The sequence below is a fragment of the Eubalaena glacialis genome, chromosome 11 (assembly GCF_028564815.1).
Source record: "Eubalaena glacialis isolate mEubGla1 chromosome 11, mEubGla1.1.hap2.+ XY, whole genome shotgun sequence".
In the NCBI taxonomy this organism is placed as follows: domain Eukaryota; kingdom Metazoa; phylum Chordata; class Mammalia; order Artiodactyla; family Balaenidae; genus Eubalaena; species Eubalaena glacialis.
In genome coordinates, this window is record NC_083726.1 from 38741612 (window position 1) to 38758319 (window position 16708).

A 16708-nucleotide genomic window follows, 5' to 3' on the forward strand; every position below is an offset into this window, starting at 1 on the left:
AAATAGGCAATGAGTTCATTCACCTGTATCCCTTTGTTCCTAGCAAGGTTTGGCATACAAAATAAGTATGTGTTGAATGAGCGAGGGATCTTGAACCAGGCTAAATCTCTCTACAAATACCTTAGTAAAGGGTTGTTTTAATTATCAGCTCCACACAAAAGATGACAGTTTAGGAAACGCTCTACTTCTGAATCATTCTGTAAAATCTTCAGGTCCTGCATGTCACTGAAACACTTTAGCCTGAAATTTGTTGGTTCACTAGTTAATAAATGCTAACTTAAGTTTTACCTCGGCAGAAACTCCCAGCAGAAATGAGACAGTGGGGATTAAAACAAGTACAGGGCTTCCCTGGTGGCTCAGTGGTTAAGAATCTGCCTGTCAATGCAGGGGACACGGGTTCGAGCCCTGGTCTGGGAAGATCCCACATGCCATGGAGCAACTAAGCCCGTGAGCCACAACTACTGAGCCTGCATCTGGAGCCTGTTGTGCTCCGCAACGGGAGAGGCCGCGACAGTGAGAGGCCCGCGCACCGCGATGAAGAGTGGCCCCCGCTCGCCACAGCTGGAGAAAGCCCTCGCACAGAAACAAAGACCCAACACAGCCAAAAATAAATAAATAAATTAAAAAAAAAAAAAGTACAAAGGCACTTCTTTTTGTTTGTTCTCAGGGGCATTACCTATTAAATCTTTCTTGCTCTGTCTTCTCTACTTAATAAAATAAAAGCCACAGGGAACCAGGAACGGGTTATCAAAGTGGAGCACAAAGCCTCCGTCTTTCCTAACAGTCCTTCCTTTAGTACCTTAGAGAAGAAAAGCCTGGGGAATCAGAAGCTGTCAGCAGGTGAGAGAAACAGGCCTTTTAAGTACTCTGATGTCAGGCTAAACTGAAACCAATGAACCAGTACAAATCTCAAAAGGGTCTAAGAGTCTAGACTCAATATTAGAAAATCAAGTTGAGTTAGCAGAACGGCTTCTAAGCAAAATGTGTGTGTATACTTATCATATACACTTATTGATTAAAAAGAAAACAAGAGAAAATGCGAATAGAAATAACCATTATTTAACTCTTCCAATTTTATGTTTCTAAAGTGTTTTCTTTGACTCTGAGGCTTGGTTGTGTCAAATTCAATATACTGATACAGATAATATATTTATAATGTATAAATACGTTTCCTAATCAGTATAGCAATTAAGATTAACCAGTATCTTAATATTAACCTAAGTCTTAAGTATTAATAAAATGAGACTGTGGCAATATGCCCAAATCATAGGATTAAGTTTTAAAACATAGACTAAACCTTATCTAAAAGCTGAAAATGCAAACCTAAAATAAAACAGAATATAACAGGTTATCAGGAAATTTCTGTTATCTCATAATAAAACACAGCCTCAGATGAAAAACAAGGTCATTTGGTAACAGAGTGCCTTAACTCCTCAGCCCCAGCGTGAGCTCTGTCTCTGTACACTTCATTCTGAAGATACACAGTTCCCACTTACAGACCAATGAAATATATCCAACAGTATATTTGCAGCATTATTTCCTTCTGTTCTGTATTCAGTTGCCCAGTATTTGAACTCCCTTCTTATGAGACTGGAATTCCCCTAGTATGAGTTCTAGAGAGAGGCAGGGCCCCCTTCCTACTAAGAAATAAAAAGACAAGACAGTTCCTCCCAACTGCCTGGGACTTTGGGCATGTAACCTAAATTTGGCCAACTAGATGTACCTACTCTGTCAATCTAGAAGTCAGGTCAGCAAGTCTACTTACTAGACAATTTGTGGATTCTTAACTTTTCACTGCTGCCCCTTCTCCCTGGGGGTGTGCCATTTTTCTGAGCCCAGTTCTAAAGTCTTCACTTTTCATAAGTTCCTCTTATGTTCAAATCAGCTGAAGGAAGAATTTGTTGCTGCAGCCAGGCTGATACGCAGCCTGTGCAAAACCACCTTTTCTCTCCTGTTTGTAGCAACTCAGGATTGGGGCAGTAATTGTTTTGTCTCAGTTGCCTTTCTTGAAATCTCTTAGAAAACTAAACACAAATATTGCTGATGCAAAAGGATATTATTTCAGAGAGCCAGGGGGAGTTGACTGAATACTCTAAAAATTGCATGGAAATTCTAAATGAGGCTTTAAAAAAAAAAAAAAAAAAAAGGCAAAGTAAGAGAATGTGATTCGAAAAGCCTCCATAAAAGAGCAAAGGCCTCCAAAACCTAGCATGACAGACTCTGCTCAACCAGAAGTTCTCAACTAGTGGTGATTTTGCCACTCCAGGGACATTTCAGCAATGTTTGTAGACATTTTTGGTTATCACAACTGGGGAAGGGGTGCATCTAACGGGGAGACCAGGAATGCTGCTAAAAATCCTACAGTGTACATAACAGCTCCCCACAATAAAGAATTATCTGGCCTAAAATGTCAATAGTGTCAAGGCTGAGAAACCCTGCCCTCCACTCTACCTCCCTTCAAGTCATAAATAAATAAATGTCCTCCCCCAGAGCTAGAATAACTCTCCCACAATTCATAATACCCAAATACTTTTATAATTACTTATGCAATCCCATTTCTACCCCAATATTAAAAGAAAAAAAATCTCATAACTTATCTGTCAATATCATGATCCATCTGAGAACTACCCAGATGGGAAAAAACTAAAAAAAGAGCAAATAAGGGAAAGTAATGAGCATGTGCAAAGACCTTTAAAGGGCCAGGAAGCCTGAGGGAATGGCAGGAAATATGGATTGAAAAAGGGTTGCGTTCATGGCCAAGAATGTTGGGAAATGAAGCTTGGAGGGATGCTGTGATCAGACTCCAAAGTGTCTTGTACATCACAGAAGTCCCAATTTTGCTCTCTGAATAACGATAATTTTTAAAGAAAAGATTTTTAAGTGGGGTAGAGAAATATGTTGTTTCTTAGGAAGAAAATCCTAGTGTCACTTTAGGTGACAATCTGACAGGAGCAGAGCCTGGTAGTAGGGAAGTTAGGAGGTTAGGAGACTTTTTCAATAGTACAAGAGCTGAAGAGAACAGCTGGGCAAAGGTGATGGCAATGTGGATGGAAAATGAAGGCCAGAGAGAATATAACCATGTTCTTAGAGATTTGTTAACCTCTTCCTTTAAAATAAGTATCTTCCAGTACTGTAAAATATAATTAAGGAATAAAAATACTTTAAATGAGTTAACACACCTCTATTTCCAGTGTGCACCAAAAGTACAGTAACATGTCAATGAACTAAGAGAATTAAAGTTATGCAATGAGAATGTATGCTATTTAAATAATTTCTGTATGATTTCCAAATAACATGTACAGAAAGTTTATAATATTACCTGCTCCAGGACTTCTTTATAGGTAATAGTGGCTTTAGTGTTTGTAACAGGACTGTCATAAATGATAGCAATCTTATCTCCTTTACCATTTTCAATATGACGATCGATGGCATTGTAACAAATGTTAAGCATCCCTTCCACAAACCTGAAAAATAATTGGAAAGTAAAAGTGAATGACTTTTCAAAATATATATTGTTACTTAACTAGGTTTCTATAGTCCTAGTTTGGCAGAGCTGCCCTTAAAACAGTGTTTCCCCATGCATGTTATGTCAGGTAATGATGGCTGTAAACTAAGATGGTACAGAAGTGACACTTATAATAAATATGTATTTATTTTCATGTGCACAAGAAGAAAATATACCTCGCACTTCAAGGTGACAATTTTGTGGATTTTATTGCTTAGGATGAAACTAGAGTATACAGCACCAAAATAATCTACTTTACATGGATGAAATGAATTGTATATAAGTGCAGCACAGATGCATTAAGCTGAGAGGGCAAATAGTAGATGCATGACTGAAGTCTGGGTACCTGCTGTAAAAAGACAGACTTACTGGAAAAACCAATTCTTCTTTGAAAGATGTATATATATGTGTGTGTGTGCATATATATACACACACACATATTTGTTTGTTTCAATTAAATGCAATACCCCCAATTTCACAAAGAATAGGTAAGCTCTTTTCTGCATGTTTGAAATGCTTCATAATCTGAATAAACAATCAAAATGCACATAAAACATTAATAGCTTTTTAAAAACTTTTCAATTCACCACTCTTTATCTCCATTGCTGAGTGCGTTCCTTTGAAAATAAAGACATAATGTAGATAGATGGAGATAATTTTTAAGAAAATATAGCTCATTTTCCTGAGCATGGAATTTGCCACTTTTTTTAGAAGGAGAGTATTAGATAAAAAATACAAGTATAGTAATGGTCCATTTGTTCCAATGTCAGACTAGCAAATATTATAAAAATGCAAAATAACAGGAGGAAAATATTGAAGCAACAAGAAAAGGTCCCGTTAAATAGCTGAGTATCACTGTCAGGTCTTTGCTCAAAGAGCCCTGTGTGAAATGAAGCAGGGAATTAAGAATGCCTATAGATACAGTGGCAGCAATAAGAAATAACAGATACAGAAGGCAGTAGGAGAAGGAACCATTTAATCAGCATCAAATGACCCTGTATACATCAGTAACGGTGAATATGACGACCTTACAGTACAGCACAATGAGTAATTAATACAATGATTCTGAATTGCCAAGTGCAATAGATTTGATGTTTGCTCAGAAACATTGTCTCTTCTCCTCACCCCTACTTCTATTAAAAATATTTTGTCTCTTCCTCTTGCCTCCATCTTCATCAGTGGAGAATACTTCCCTTGACTTTGGGGTCATCCATGTGATGTCAGCTCTGGCTAATAAGCAGTCATGAAGCATGCACTTGCTTGAAAGTGCTTGACACGACTGGGCTTGCTCTCCTGCACCTACACCCTCTCCAGGAGAAGAGCCTCCAGGTATTACTGCTGCCTCCTCCTCAGCCCGGTGCCAAGAATGAGTATTTGCAGATGGGAGCAGAGCCCAAAAGAAGCAAGGAGCCCAACCCAGCCAGACAGATGTCTTAGAACAGCGGTCCCCAACCTTTTCAGCACCAGGGACCGGTTTCATGGAAGACAATTTTTCCATGGACCCGGGGGAGCGGGGGTGTGGGGGGGATGGTTCAGGCAGTAATGTGAGTGATGGGAAGTGATGGGGAGCGGCAGATGAAGCTTCGCTCACTCGCCCACCACTCACCTCCTGCTGTGTGGCCCGGTTCCCAACAGGCCGCAGACCGGTACTGGGCCGCGGCCCAGGGGTTGAGGACTCCTGTCTTAGAATAACATTTCCAGTTGTGTTGATCCTATGACAACCTACAAATTAACGGATGAATAAATACCTTATGGCTCAGAGATCTTTATGGTGATATGCAGCATAACTGTGGCCATAATTAACTAATGCACCAAGAAAAAGTAAAAAATATTTACTCAATATTTTGCCAGAAATAAGGAAAGATACTTTACAGAATTTTCCCACAAAATACTTATTCATATTTTTGTGTTTTTGCTTTTATTTCTGAAAAGAATACATTTCAGACACATGAAAGACTGACTTACTGGAACACTTCTTGATGACGTCATTATCCTCTATCTACCACTTCTACTCTACCACTCTTTGTGCTCAATATTGAATTATGCCGATAACATTTCACAAAACGAGGAGCCCTCTCAATTCCAAAGATTCCTGGAGGACTCACTTTGTCATTTGCCTTATTGTTCTCCTACTTCTTACTTGTTCCTTCTAGATATCTGTTGAAGGAGTTCACAGAGAGGATGTGACCGCAGGTTGACCTGTCAGCTGGACCCAAGCAATCAGAGGATCCCCTCGTCCTTGAAATATGTGTGCCACCTACTATTCCCATACTAGTAGCTGTTTCAAGCACATAGCCTTGAGAAAGTAATGTGTTACTGAGTCCATCTGGACTGAATATGTGTCTGAACCCAGATAAGGACATTATTTTCAAGATTCTTGTGGGTGGGTGCAGAGATCTACTCATCTTCTGGCCACCCACGACACGCCTCAGATGCAAGTTTCCTTGCTTATTCAATCTGCCACCCACCTACCATTCTGGAGGGGCCTGCCCCTTTCTTTGGGCTCTCCTTGCCCTCCATGAATGGGGGCCAGTTTGCGAACCAACAATATCTTTCATGAAATCTTCTTCCTTTGCCAAATCTTTAATTGACAGTAATTTCTAACATTCTATATCCATCCCTTTGCTCACTCTACGTACATTCCCTGGGTGATCTCTATACTTTTATGGTTTCAACTTCCATCTTTAGCTCCAGCTCTGATCCCCCTTCTGAACTCCATTCCCTTATAGCCGACAGCCTACTGGACATCTCTCCTTGGAAATAATAATACGTCCAAAACGATAATCATTTTCACCCCACCTCCAACTCACAGCCCATCTCAACTGCAAACTTGTTCCTCCTCCTGTTTTCCATATTTCAAGGAACAACCTTGCACCCACTGCAAGGTATATAAACTCAAAAGTTAGATTTGATCCCTCATTCTCCACATTCTATCAATTGTATGTACTGTCACATCTGTCTTTGCAATTGTTCAGTTCTCTCATTGATAACCTGGGTTACAATTCCTTCCTCTTAATTAATCTCCTTGCCCTAGGTCCTACCCCATCCTCTCAAGTCATCTTCCTTTGCTACTAGAATGTCTTTCCTCAAATTAAATATTATCACATCAAATGGCACTCAAACTCATTTAATACCTTTCCATAAAGCTCAGGATAAAAAGTATATATCTTTAGATGATATAAAAGACCCTTCATCTACTCAGCTTCATTTCCCCTCATCCAACTTCCCATGCTCCAGCTATACTGAATTACAAAATGTGCAATTCTTAGAGTTCACATTATTCAAAGAATTTCTGTGGCTGTTCTTTCTGTGGCTGTCCTTCTCCTTTACCACCACCCTCTCCCAAGTAGTTCCAAAGCCCTGTGCACATATCTCTACAATACTACTTATCATATTACATTAACAATTAGTCCACTTACTTAAATGTTTCCCTCATTTTACTATAATCTACCTGACAGCAGAGACTACATTTTCCTTATAGTCTGAGGATCTATATATTAGGCACCCAATAAATATTTGATAAATGAAGAATGAAAATATTAGTAAACATTCAAGACACTTTGGATTTAGGATCCATGTACAGTAGCCAGGGTAGTTTTTATTATTTTATTTTAAAGTTGAGGGAATGGAGCCTTAAAAAGAATAATGCACAGGACATTTGGCTAAGAATTGGAGAAAGCCATACCTGCAACCCAAGTCTTTGGACATCCTGACTGGCGTCCTAGTCCACAATATCCTATTAATTCATTCATTTATAAATATATATTTTTTCTATCCTCAAGTTCACTGATTCTTTCCTTTGTGATTTTCATTCTGCTGTCGAACCAATTCAGTTGAGTTTTTATTTTCGTTATTATATTTTTCAGTTCTAAAATTTCCATTTGTTTTTTCTTTACATCTTTTATTTCTTTGCTGAGGCTTTCTGTTTCTTAATTGAGGCTTTAAAAAAAAATGTTTCAAAAAAAATTAAAAAATAAAAAAATGTTTCAAATCTGTTCATAGTTGCTCGTTTAAGCATTTTTTATGATGGCTGCTTTAAAAATCCTTGTCCAATAGTTCCAGTCTCTGTCACCTCAGTGTTAGCATCTACTGATTTCTTTTCTCATTCAAGTTGATATTTTCCTGGTTTTTGGTATGACAAGTGATTTTTGTTTGTATCCTGGACATTATAGGTATTTTATTAGGAGATTCTGGAGCTTATTTAAAGATCCTATTTAAATCTTCTGTTTTATCAGGCCTCCTCTGATACTGTGTCAGTGGGGGAGGGAGACAACTCATTACCACCAGGTTTAGGTGTAAGTTCCAGCTCCCCATTAGGCCTCCACTGACACTCATGAGAGTAAGGGGTACCTCATTACTGCTGAGCTAGGGTAAAAGTTCAGGACCCCACTAGGCTTCCATTACATCATCCTGGCTGATAGGGGGGAATGGCACCTCATTTTGACTCCCCACATGGACTCCACTGACAATGCCAGGGGCAAGATCCTTCTTACCTCTTTATCTTAGCCATAATGAAAGTTCCAATTCCTGACATAACTTTCTCTGACACCACCAGGGGAGGTGGCGATGTTTAGGACACCTTGTCACAGCCTGGTAACAGTAGAAGTCTAGGTTCTCCATCACCTTTTCACTGGTGAAGATCAGATGGGAGCCACAGAGCTTTCCATAGTGTTTGACTGTATTAGGGAACTTATTGGCCAAAAATATCCTGTCTTGGCAGGCTGTCCCTCCCCATCCCTTTTTTCTTTGGGGGGCAAGGTCCAAAGAAGTTTTTGTTGGAACTTTTTTTCTGCACCCATTGGTGTTTCTGAGTTGCCACCTTCTCCAGCACTCAGTATAGAATATATAAGACAAGAAAGAAAACCCAAGGAACTCAGTGCCATGTCATTTCTCATGTCCCAAAGTTCCTAGCTGATTTGGTTTCTTCTCTCTTCCTTTCAGAGTCTTCTTATGTGTATTTTATGTATAATGTCCTATGTTTTTAGCTATATTTAACAGGAAAAAGTGCATTTTGTCCAACTTGTCCTGAAAGTTTCTAAGTAATATTTATTGATCCCTTATTCTAGACCAATATTTCATGTGTATGAAGTCATCTAATCAAAAAACAACCCTAGGGACCCTTGTGCACTGTTGGTGGGAATGTAAATTGGTGCAGCCACTATGGAAAACAGTATGGAGGTTCCTCAAAAACTTAAAAACAGAACTACCATAAAATCCAGCAATTCCATTTCTGGGTGTTTACCTGAAGAAAATAAAAACATTAATTCAAAATGATATATGCACCCTTATGTTCACTGCAGCATTATTTACAATAGCCAAGATGCAGAAGCGACCTAAATGTCCATCAATAGATGTGTTGAGTTGATCAAGAAGATACACGTACATACACACACACACACACACACACACACACACACACACACACTAGAATATTACTCAACCATAAAAAAGAATGAAATTGTGCCATTGGACCTAGAGGGTATTATGCTAAGTGAAATATGTCAAAGAAAGACAAATACCATATATTCTCACTTATATATGGAATATAAAAAACAAAACAAATTAACAAACAAAACAAAAGAGAAACAGACATACAGATACAGGGAACAAATCGGTAGTTGCCAGAGGGGAGGTGGATAGGGGTTTGGGCAAAATATGTGAAGGGGAATTAAGAGATACAAACTTCTAGTTATAAAATAAATAAGTCACAGGGATGTAGTATACTACATAAGGATGTAATATAGTCAATAATACTGCAGTAATTTTGTATGGAGCCAGACAGTTACTAGACTTATCATGATGATCATTTCATAATGTATTTGTCAGATCACTATGTTGTACAGCTGAAAAATAACACAATATTGTACATCAACTGCACTTCAACTTAAAAAAAACCTACCCTATGAGGTAGGTACTATTGTAAACCCCATTTTATGTATGAGGAAACTCATCTGACAGCAACTTGCTAAAGGCAGCATATTATGGAACCAACCCCATGAACATCAAACAGCAGTAACTCTACAGGCAATACTCAAAGAACTTCAGATTTTCTTTCCAATTATTTGCAAATTTTGGGTGGTTTAATATTTAAATTACTTGTACCCTAGCATTTTCTTTTTGAAGGATGCCCTTAAAGAAACTTAAAGAATTTTAAGGGTACCCTTTGGGACAGACAGGAAGGAAATTCAAACAGAGGGAAAGGCCTGCAAGCAATGTTAAGCAAGAACTGTTGCAGAAAGTAACACATTGGCATGGCTCCAGAGATGGTTATAGGTAATGAATATACTGCTATAAATTGGCTAAATTTAAGGACTGGTTTACTGCAGATGACTGGACCAAGTGACCTGCAAAGGGCCTCCTGGCTCAAAGATTTGACTTTTCTACTATGAGAAGATTCTTATTTCATTTTAAATCAAATCATTTCAGTAAAGGTCAACTGAATGCCTTCTATGTGCTGTCTCTTCACTACCCCTTCTAAATTTATGAGAAGGTTTTAAATGGTTTGTCTCCCCAGATTATTAAAATAACTAATGCTCACTACGGAAAACTGAGAAAATATACTTTGGAGTATTTTATTTTTTCTATATGTAAATATTTTGCCTCTATGTTTAAGAGTACATTATGAGTTTTTTCCAATGATCTGAAAAATTCTTAGAATGCGTTTAATGAAGGCATAATAGTCCATTCAACTGCTGTTCAATAATAGCCTCTGCAGCACTATTTAAGCACAAAGTTATCCTGCATTGTTGCAAATTGCTTTTCACAATATTTTCATCATTTTAAATGATCCCAGGATGATGTTTCTTGTAGAGAAATATTGGTCACATTGCTTTTTATTACATATGCCGGCAAGATTCCTACAATCAAACACACACACACTTTCACACATCAAACAACCAAACTGCTTTCTGGAAATATTGAATCAATTTATATTACCGTCAGCATTACCTGAAAGTTCATTTTATCACACTCCTCTAAACACAGATTCTTCTCAATCTTCTTCAATTTTAGAAGCAATTTTAGAAGTTTTAATTTTGGTTTATGTGATTACTAGTATTAAATACAATGTCTTACCTATTTTTAAAAGTTCTTTATATAGGACATTGAATTAAGTCTGACATTGTTACAAATTATATTCTCAGTTTATTCACTAATTTTAATTCATAGTGTTTCCTGATATAAAGATATTTTAAATTTGTATGTAGTCAAATAAACTCATAATTTTCCTTCACATTTTTTCCCTCTAAGATAATTCATACTACTCTCTTCTGATTTAATTTTTTATATTGATGCCTTAAATGTACCATTAATTTATTCATATATGTATACAATCTGTACGTAAAATCTGTTATATATTATACACATGTGCTATGATATGTGTGTGTATATATTATATATATAGATACATATATATTATGACGTGGCAGTACAATTATATTTATTTATCAGTAGTCAATTTGCCAAGCATCATTTTTTGACTAATCCTTACTGTCCTCATTCATTTGTGATGCTCCATTCTTCCCATATGTATTAGTATTTTATATACACACACACACACACACACACACACACACACACACACACACACACATACATATATCAGCACCTTTGCCAGGGCTATATAGCTACTAGATATAACTACTGGAATGTTCTACCAATAGAGTCTTTGACTAGCTCTCTTTTTAAACTCAGTCAGATTTAATTCTGTTGCAAAAAGGAAAAAAACTTCATACTCTTTATCCTACCCAACCCCTGCCCTGAATTCCCTCTGCAGAAAATTGGAAGCAACCTGAATGTACCCCATAACCTACCTGAATAACAGAAAAAAATATAAACCTGAAATAAAATTGAAAGCAATATGGAGCCACTAGAAATGGTGCTACCCCCAGATGAGAACAGTGGAAAAAAATTTTAACATATACAACAGATAGGAGCAAAGTGACTGCTCAATCCAGAAATCATGAGAAACATGACAGATCCAAGGGTATGATACTGAAAGATTTCCGTGACATTTTATATATTGCTAAGTTAAAAGAAAGAAAAGGAAGGTGTAGAAAAATTTATAGAGCCATACCACAGAATACTCTACATTCATGAGGAACCTATAAACCCTAAGAAGGAAATACAAAGGCTCACCAAAATCCTCTCTCAATAAAACTCTGAAATAACTCCCAGATCAGAGGGAGGTAGCAATAAAGAATGGGCATTGGTGTTTAGATGGAAAATTAAGACATAATCAAACACACACACATCATACAATATTTAACCTGTCTAGAGTCTTTCTAAAATAAGTATAATTTCTGCATGGATGATCGTCCCAAAGATTCAGGACCCGTAAAATAGGAACAAGGCTCTGTACGACTTCTAAGAGGCCTAGAAACTCTACATACAATTGCCAGCTGGAAATCCCCTCTTCGCCCTCAAACAATTACAGGAAGAATGACTCTAGCAATCAAAACCTGTATTCACTGACAAGTGAACAAGGATCCTGACTTGGGTTTTGAAATGTACTCAGCTACCTGCTGAATCTTGACACTCAGATGAGCATGTGTGTGTGTGTGCATGTGTGTGTATTATGTGTATGTGTGTGCATGTATGTCTGTGTATATGAATTAGAAGACAAAATAAAGCTGAGGTGTGGGGAGGGCATATTCTCAATATAAATAACAAGAGGAAAGGTATATTTGCAACTTCAATAATATTTAAAGTGTTCCTACAAGTCAATAAGAAAAAAATTTTAAATCCAATAGGCAAAGAATTTAAGCACACTATCCACAGAGAAAAAAAATGATAATGGCCAATAAGCATAAAAACGGTGCGCAGTCTTACAAACATCAGGAAAATGAACATTAAAACAATAATGAGATGCCATTTTTCTAAACTGGATTGGTATAAAAATATAATACACACTGTTGGTGAAAGAAAAGAGAAACTGGCATTCTCACGTAAAGCTGGTAAGCAAATAAATTAGTTCAGCAATTTAGGAGTGGATATATATACTTATCTCCAAAATGTACTTTTAACTTAACCAAAGCAAGTTGCTTACGTGTTCATCTCTGTGTTGCATAAAAGCACAAGAAGGAGTCTAGAAAAATGGACAAGAAAGTATTAACAGTAGTAAATTCTGGGCAAGAGAAAGTTGGGGGACAGTATGGAGAAGGGATGGTCTATATTTTTATATGATATGTACTTCCTCTGTTATTTAATTTTTATGAGCATGTATTTATATATTGAATACATGATTTAAATATATTTAAATAACATTAAAAGCTTTAACAGTCTAGATGGCTTGTCTCCTAATGTGACTGAATCATCAACTCTATAATCAGTATAACTACCATTAATGAAAAACATTCTAATTTAATAAAAACATCTTCTTGAATATTCTTCTGGTAAAAAGAAGCATTTCTTACACTTATGATAACATCTAAACTCAGTTTTAAGAACTAAAATTTGGACCATAAAAACGTCATTCTTTTTATTTTTTCTCACCAGTATTAACCTCAAGCAGCTGAACAGTCAATAATAAATAGCTAGATAGAATCTTCAAATCACACAGAGAGATCTGTCATAAATTTGTGGTCATCATTCCTGCTGTCCGTATCATTTTGGTTGTCCTCATTCCAGGCACTTGTAAGACTGCACTTTCATATCCACTTGAAATGAGGTGTGGCCATGTGGCTTGCTCTGGCCCATGAAATGGCAACAGAAGTAATGCAAGGAGTCTTCAAGAGCAAATGCATGCTGACAACTTCTTCTCCCTGCCACAAGGATACTCCAAATGGCAACTGCACTATTAGCTTATATCCTTGAGTGAGGATGGATGACACGGAGCAAATCTCTTGGGTAACCCAAGATAAACCTGTAGTATAAGTGAGATACTCCTGGGCTATTTTAAAACAGGGAGATTTGAGTGTTGTTTATTCCTGCAGCATAACTTCATCTAACCTGATACAAAAGTCTTAAGATCCATAAATTTTCACAAATTCAAACAAGCTTTAAAATTGTCATATTTCATAATTTAAAAGGCAAAGGGATGCATTCCAGGACAAACGAAACAGGAGGAATCTCAGCTAGTGTAATTCTATAGTCACTACAGTAATGTTAGATTCCTTGAAAAGGAGTCAGAGACGAGTCATCATCATCAGTGACTGAGTTCACAGAGGTGGGGCTGAGGGTCTTCAGAAGGGGCTCAGAAAAAAAGAAAGGTTCTGAAATTCGTTCTAGATGTCCTGAACATAATTTTCTATTTTCCTTTGCCTTTTTCTCATCAACCCCTGCTAGCTTACATCTAGCATAAAACCTTGGACTCAGCTCTTTGGAAAAAATCTGCCTTGAGTTGTATTTCTTCTGTTCTTCACTTTAGCTTACCCTAAGTCTTCTCTGTCTTTCCTAATATTTGATTCTAGCCTACCCTGCATCTGACTTTGGCTTTCTTCATCAAATGAGTTAGACTGGAGTGTGTACTTGGCCCACACATTGGGCTAAGTCAGTGAATGTGGGTGGATGTCTGAAAGATTTTTAAGAGGTAGGGAGCCTGACAAGTGCCATGGTCTTGACCTCTGGATGCCAGAAAAAGCTACTGGCAAATTTTCACATGATTCTTCTGTTCCCATCAATTCCTATAACCATCAACTTCCCCTCTGTTGAGGGCTAAATTTTCTTTTTGAAGCATGTATTTATTAAGTCAGTTTTCAAACATTATAAAAGGAAATAAAATGCTGACACTCAAAAAAAAAAAAAAATCCTTGTGTCAGAGGGGAAAATTGATAGCATTTACTCTGTGGATTTGATTACCCAGCAATGTAAAGTCAAATTGGTAAAGTCTAAAATGTTCCTCTCAATTCCACCACTGCCTCCTTTGCCAAGAATAAAATTGATTTAATATACTTTCAACAGTGTGGGCTATGAAACTCTTTCACAAACTGCCATATTTTAATTTGCATAAAATAACTGTTGAAAGCTTCCTCCAGCACAACCATATTTAGTGGTGACAATGTTGTAACCCTCTCTGTACTCTCAGCTGCTATCTGTACCCTGCAAAGTTTCATTATTAAATAACTGGAAAGTCTAACTTATAATTTATCTTCTGATATGAGTTTACTTCCTTCAGATCAGATTATAATTTCCTTCCTTGATGACCTCCTATGTGGGTCTTCATTTCATCACAGTTTCAGAAAAAAACAAAAACAAACTCCAAGCTCTTTTTCAAAAGTTAAATAAACCTGAAGCCAACATACTGAGAACAATTCAAAGATGATGAATACATCTGGTTATCTGTATACTAAAGCACTAAATCTATATACTAAAATAGTGATGAACATATAATCTTTATAATTGATAATTCATTATTTTATAAGAAGACTATGGCAGATTATAACCCCCAATATTAACTGTCAATAATCCTTTTAAAACATTTTTCTGTTCAACAAATTTAACAGTAAATAATTTGTTGTTGATTAGAACTGAGACTGTGAAGGAAGGGGAAAAAATATAACTGCGTACATGTTCTCCACTCTGAAAGGCAGACTAATTTGCAATAACTATAACAAGAAGCAAAATGTGCAAATTTCCTGACAGAAGTACAAACTAAGTATGATGAAAGCACAATAAAAAAGAGATTAATTCCAACTACAGATATGTGGTAAGGAGAGGGCTGGATGTTGTAAGGAATGCATCAATAGTTAACAGCTTGGGCTTTCAAGTCAAAGGCCAAAGTTCAAATCTCAGACATGTTGTCTACTAGCTGTATGACTGTAGGCAAATTAACATGTCTAGGCCTTTCTTCCGTCATCTATGAAACTAGGAAAATAAAATAAAAACCAACTACATAGCACTTACTCTGTACCAAGACAATACTATGAGCATTTAATACAAATTAATTCATTTAATTCTCCTAACAACTCTGTGTGTATACGAATATCACCCTCATTTTACAGATGAGGAAACTGAGGTATAGAGAAGTTAAGTGGCCTGAGGTCCACACTGGAGCGTGACAAGCTGGGACTGGATGCCAGGCTGTCAGGCTCTGAGTCACAACCACTATTCTGTGTGGATGAGTTAACGTGAGAGAACTCTACACCCACCCTGGGCACAATTTTATACACATTTCATTGACTCCTTTCAATAATGCTACGAGGTGATTACTATCACTCCATACATTTACAAACGAGCACCTGGCTTAGATGAATTATGAAAGAGCACTTTTGTGGCAATGGGTACAATGAGCTGGAGCAGGACAAGAGGAGAGAGGACTGATAGAGATTTTTTGCAATAATCAAGTGTGATGATAAAGATGGACATGAGGGAGAGATCTGAGAAATACAGAAGCATGAAAAGAAAATTTTTAGAGTAAAAACAGGAAGAGAATGAAAAAAGTATCTATCAAAGAAACCAGGGCTCTAGAAGGGTCAGCAACCCTAGCCTCATGCCAAATCTGGACCACCACCTGTTTGTGTAAATAAAGTTTTATTCAAACACAGCCACACTCAGTTGTTTATATATTCTCTGTGGCTGCTTTTGCTTGACAATAGCAGAATTGAGTGGTTGCAATGGAACCTATCTGGCCTGCATAGCCAAACATATTTACCATTTTGCACCTTAAAGGAAAACTCTGCCAATCCTTGCTCCAGAGAAGCCCTGTCCTATAGAAATTTCTGTGATGATGGAAGTGTTTCATATCTCCACTGCTCAACAAGGTAGCCACTAGCCACAAGTGGCTGGCTAAATTTAAATTCAAACTAATTAAAAGTAAATAAAATTTAAAATTTAGTTCTTCAGTTGCACTAGCCACCTTTCAAATACTCAATAGCATCATTAGCTAACGTAAATTAAGTTTTATTTAATTCTAATTAAATTAAACTTAAATTTAAATAACCACAGATGGCTTACTGGCTACTATACTGAACAACACAGTTGTGGGGAATTTCAAAGAGGTAGATGTGGTCCCCAGAGTTAAATACTATAGAGAGACCAAGCAAGGTAAGGACTTCAAATCAATCCATACAATTAAGCAACAAATAGGCACTGATGATCTTTGGGAGAGTAATTTGGGTAGAGTGATGAGGCCTGAGGCCACCTTTCAGTGGATGCAAGAGTGTAAGGTAGAGGAGGACCTGGAGAATAGACAACATGGCCAAGAAGTTAGCATGTAAAGAGAAGGGGAATGTTCTAGCTCCTCTTATCCTGTGCAAATCTTTCAAG

The 16708-nt window shown here is 37.1% G+C and overlaps 1 protein-coding gene across 3 annotated transcripts in view; it reads right to left on the reverse strand.

The window, feature by feature from the left end:
• Window positions 1–16708, reverse strand: part of ACSS3 (acyl-CoA synthetase short chain family member 3) — a 157169-nt gene that overhangs the window by 120134 nt on the left and 20327 nt on the right. For all 3 annotated transcript variants that reach the window (XM_061204879.1, XM_061204877.1, XM_061204878.1), the window contains exon 2: window positions 3320–3464. In XM_061204879.1, the coding sequence (XP_061060862.1) occupies window positions 3320–3464 (145 nt within the window). The remainder of the gene's footprint in view (window positions 1–3319; window positions 3465–16708) is intronic.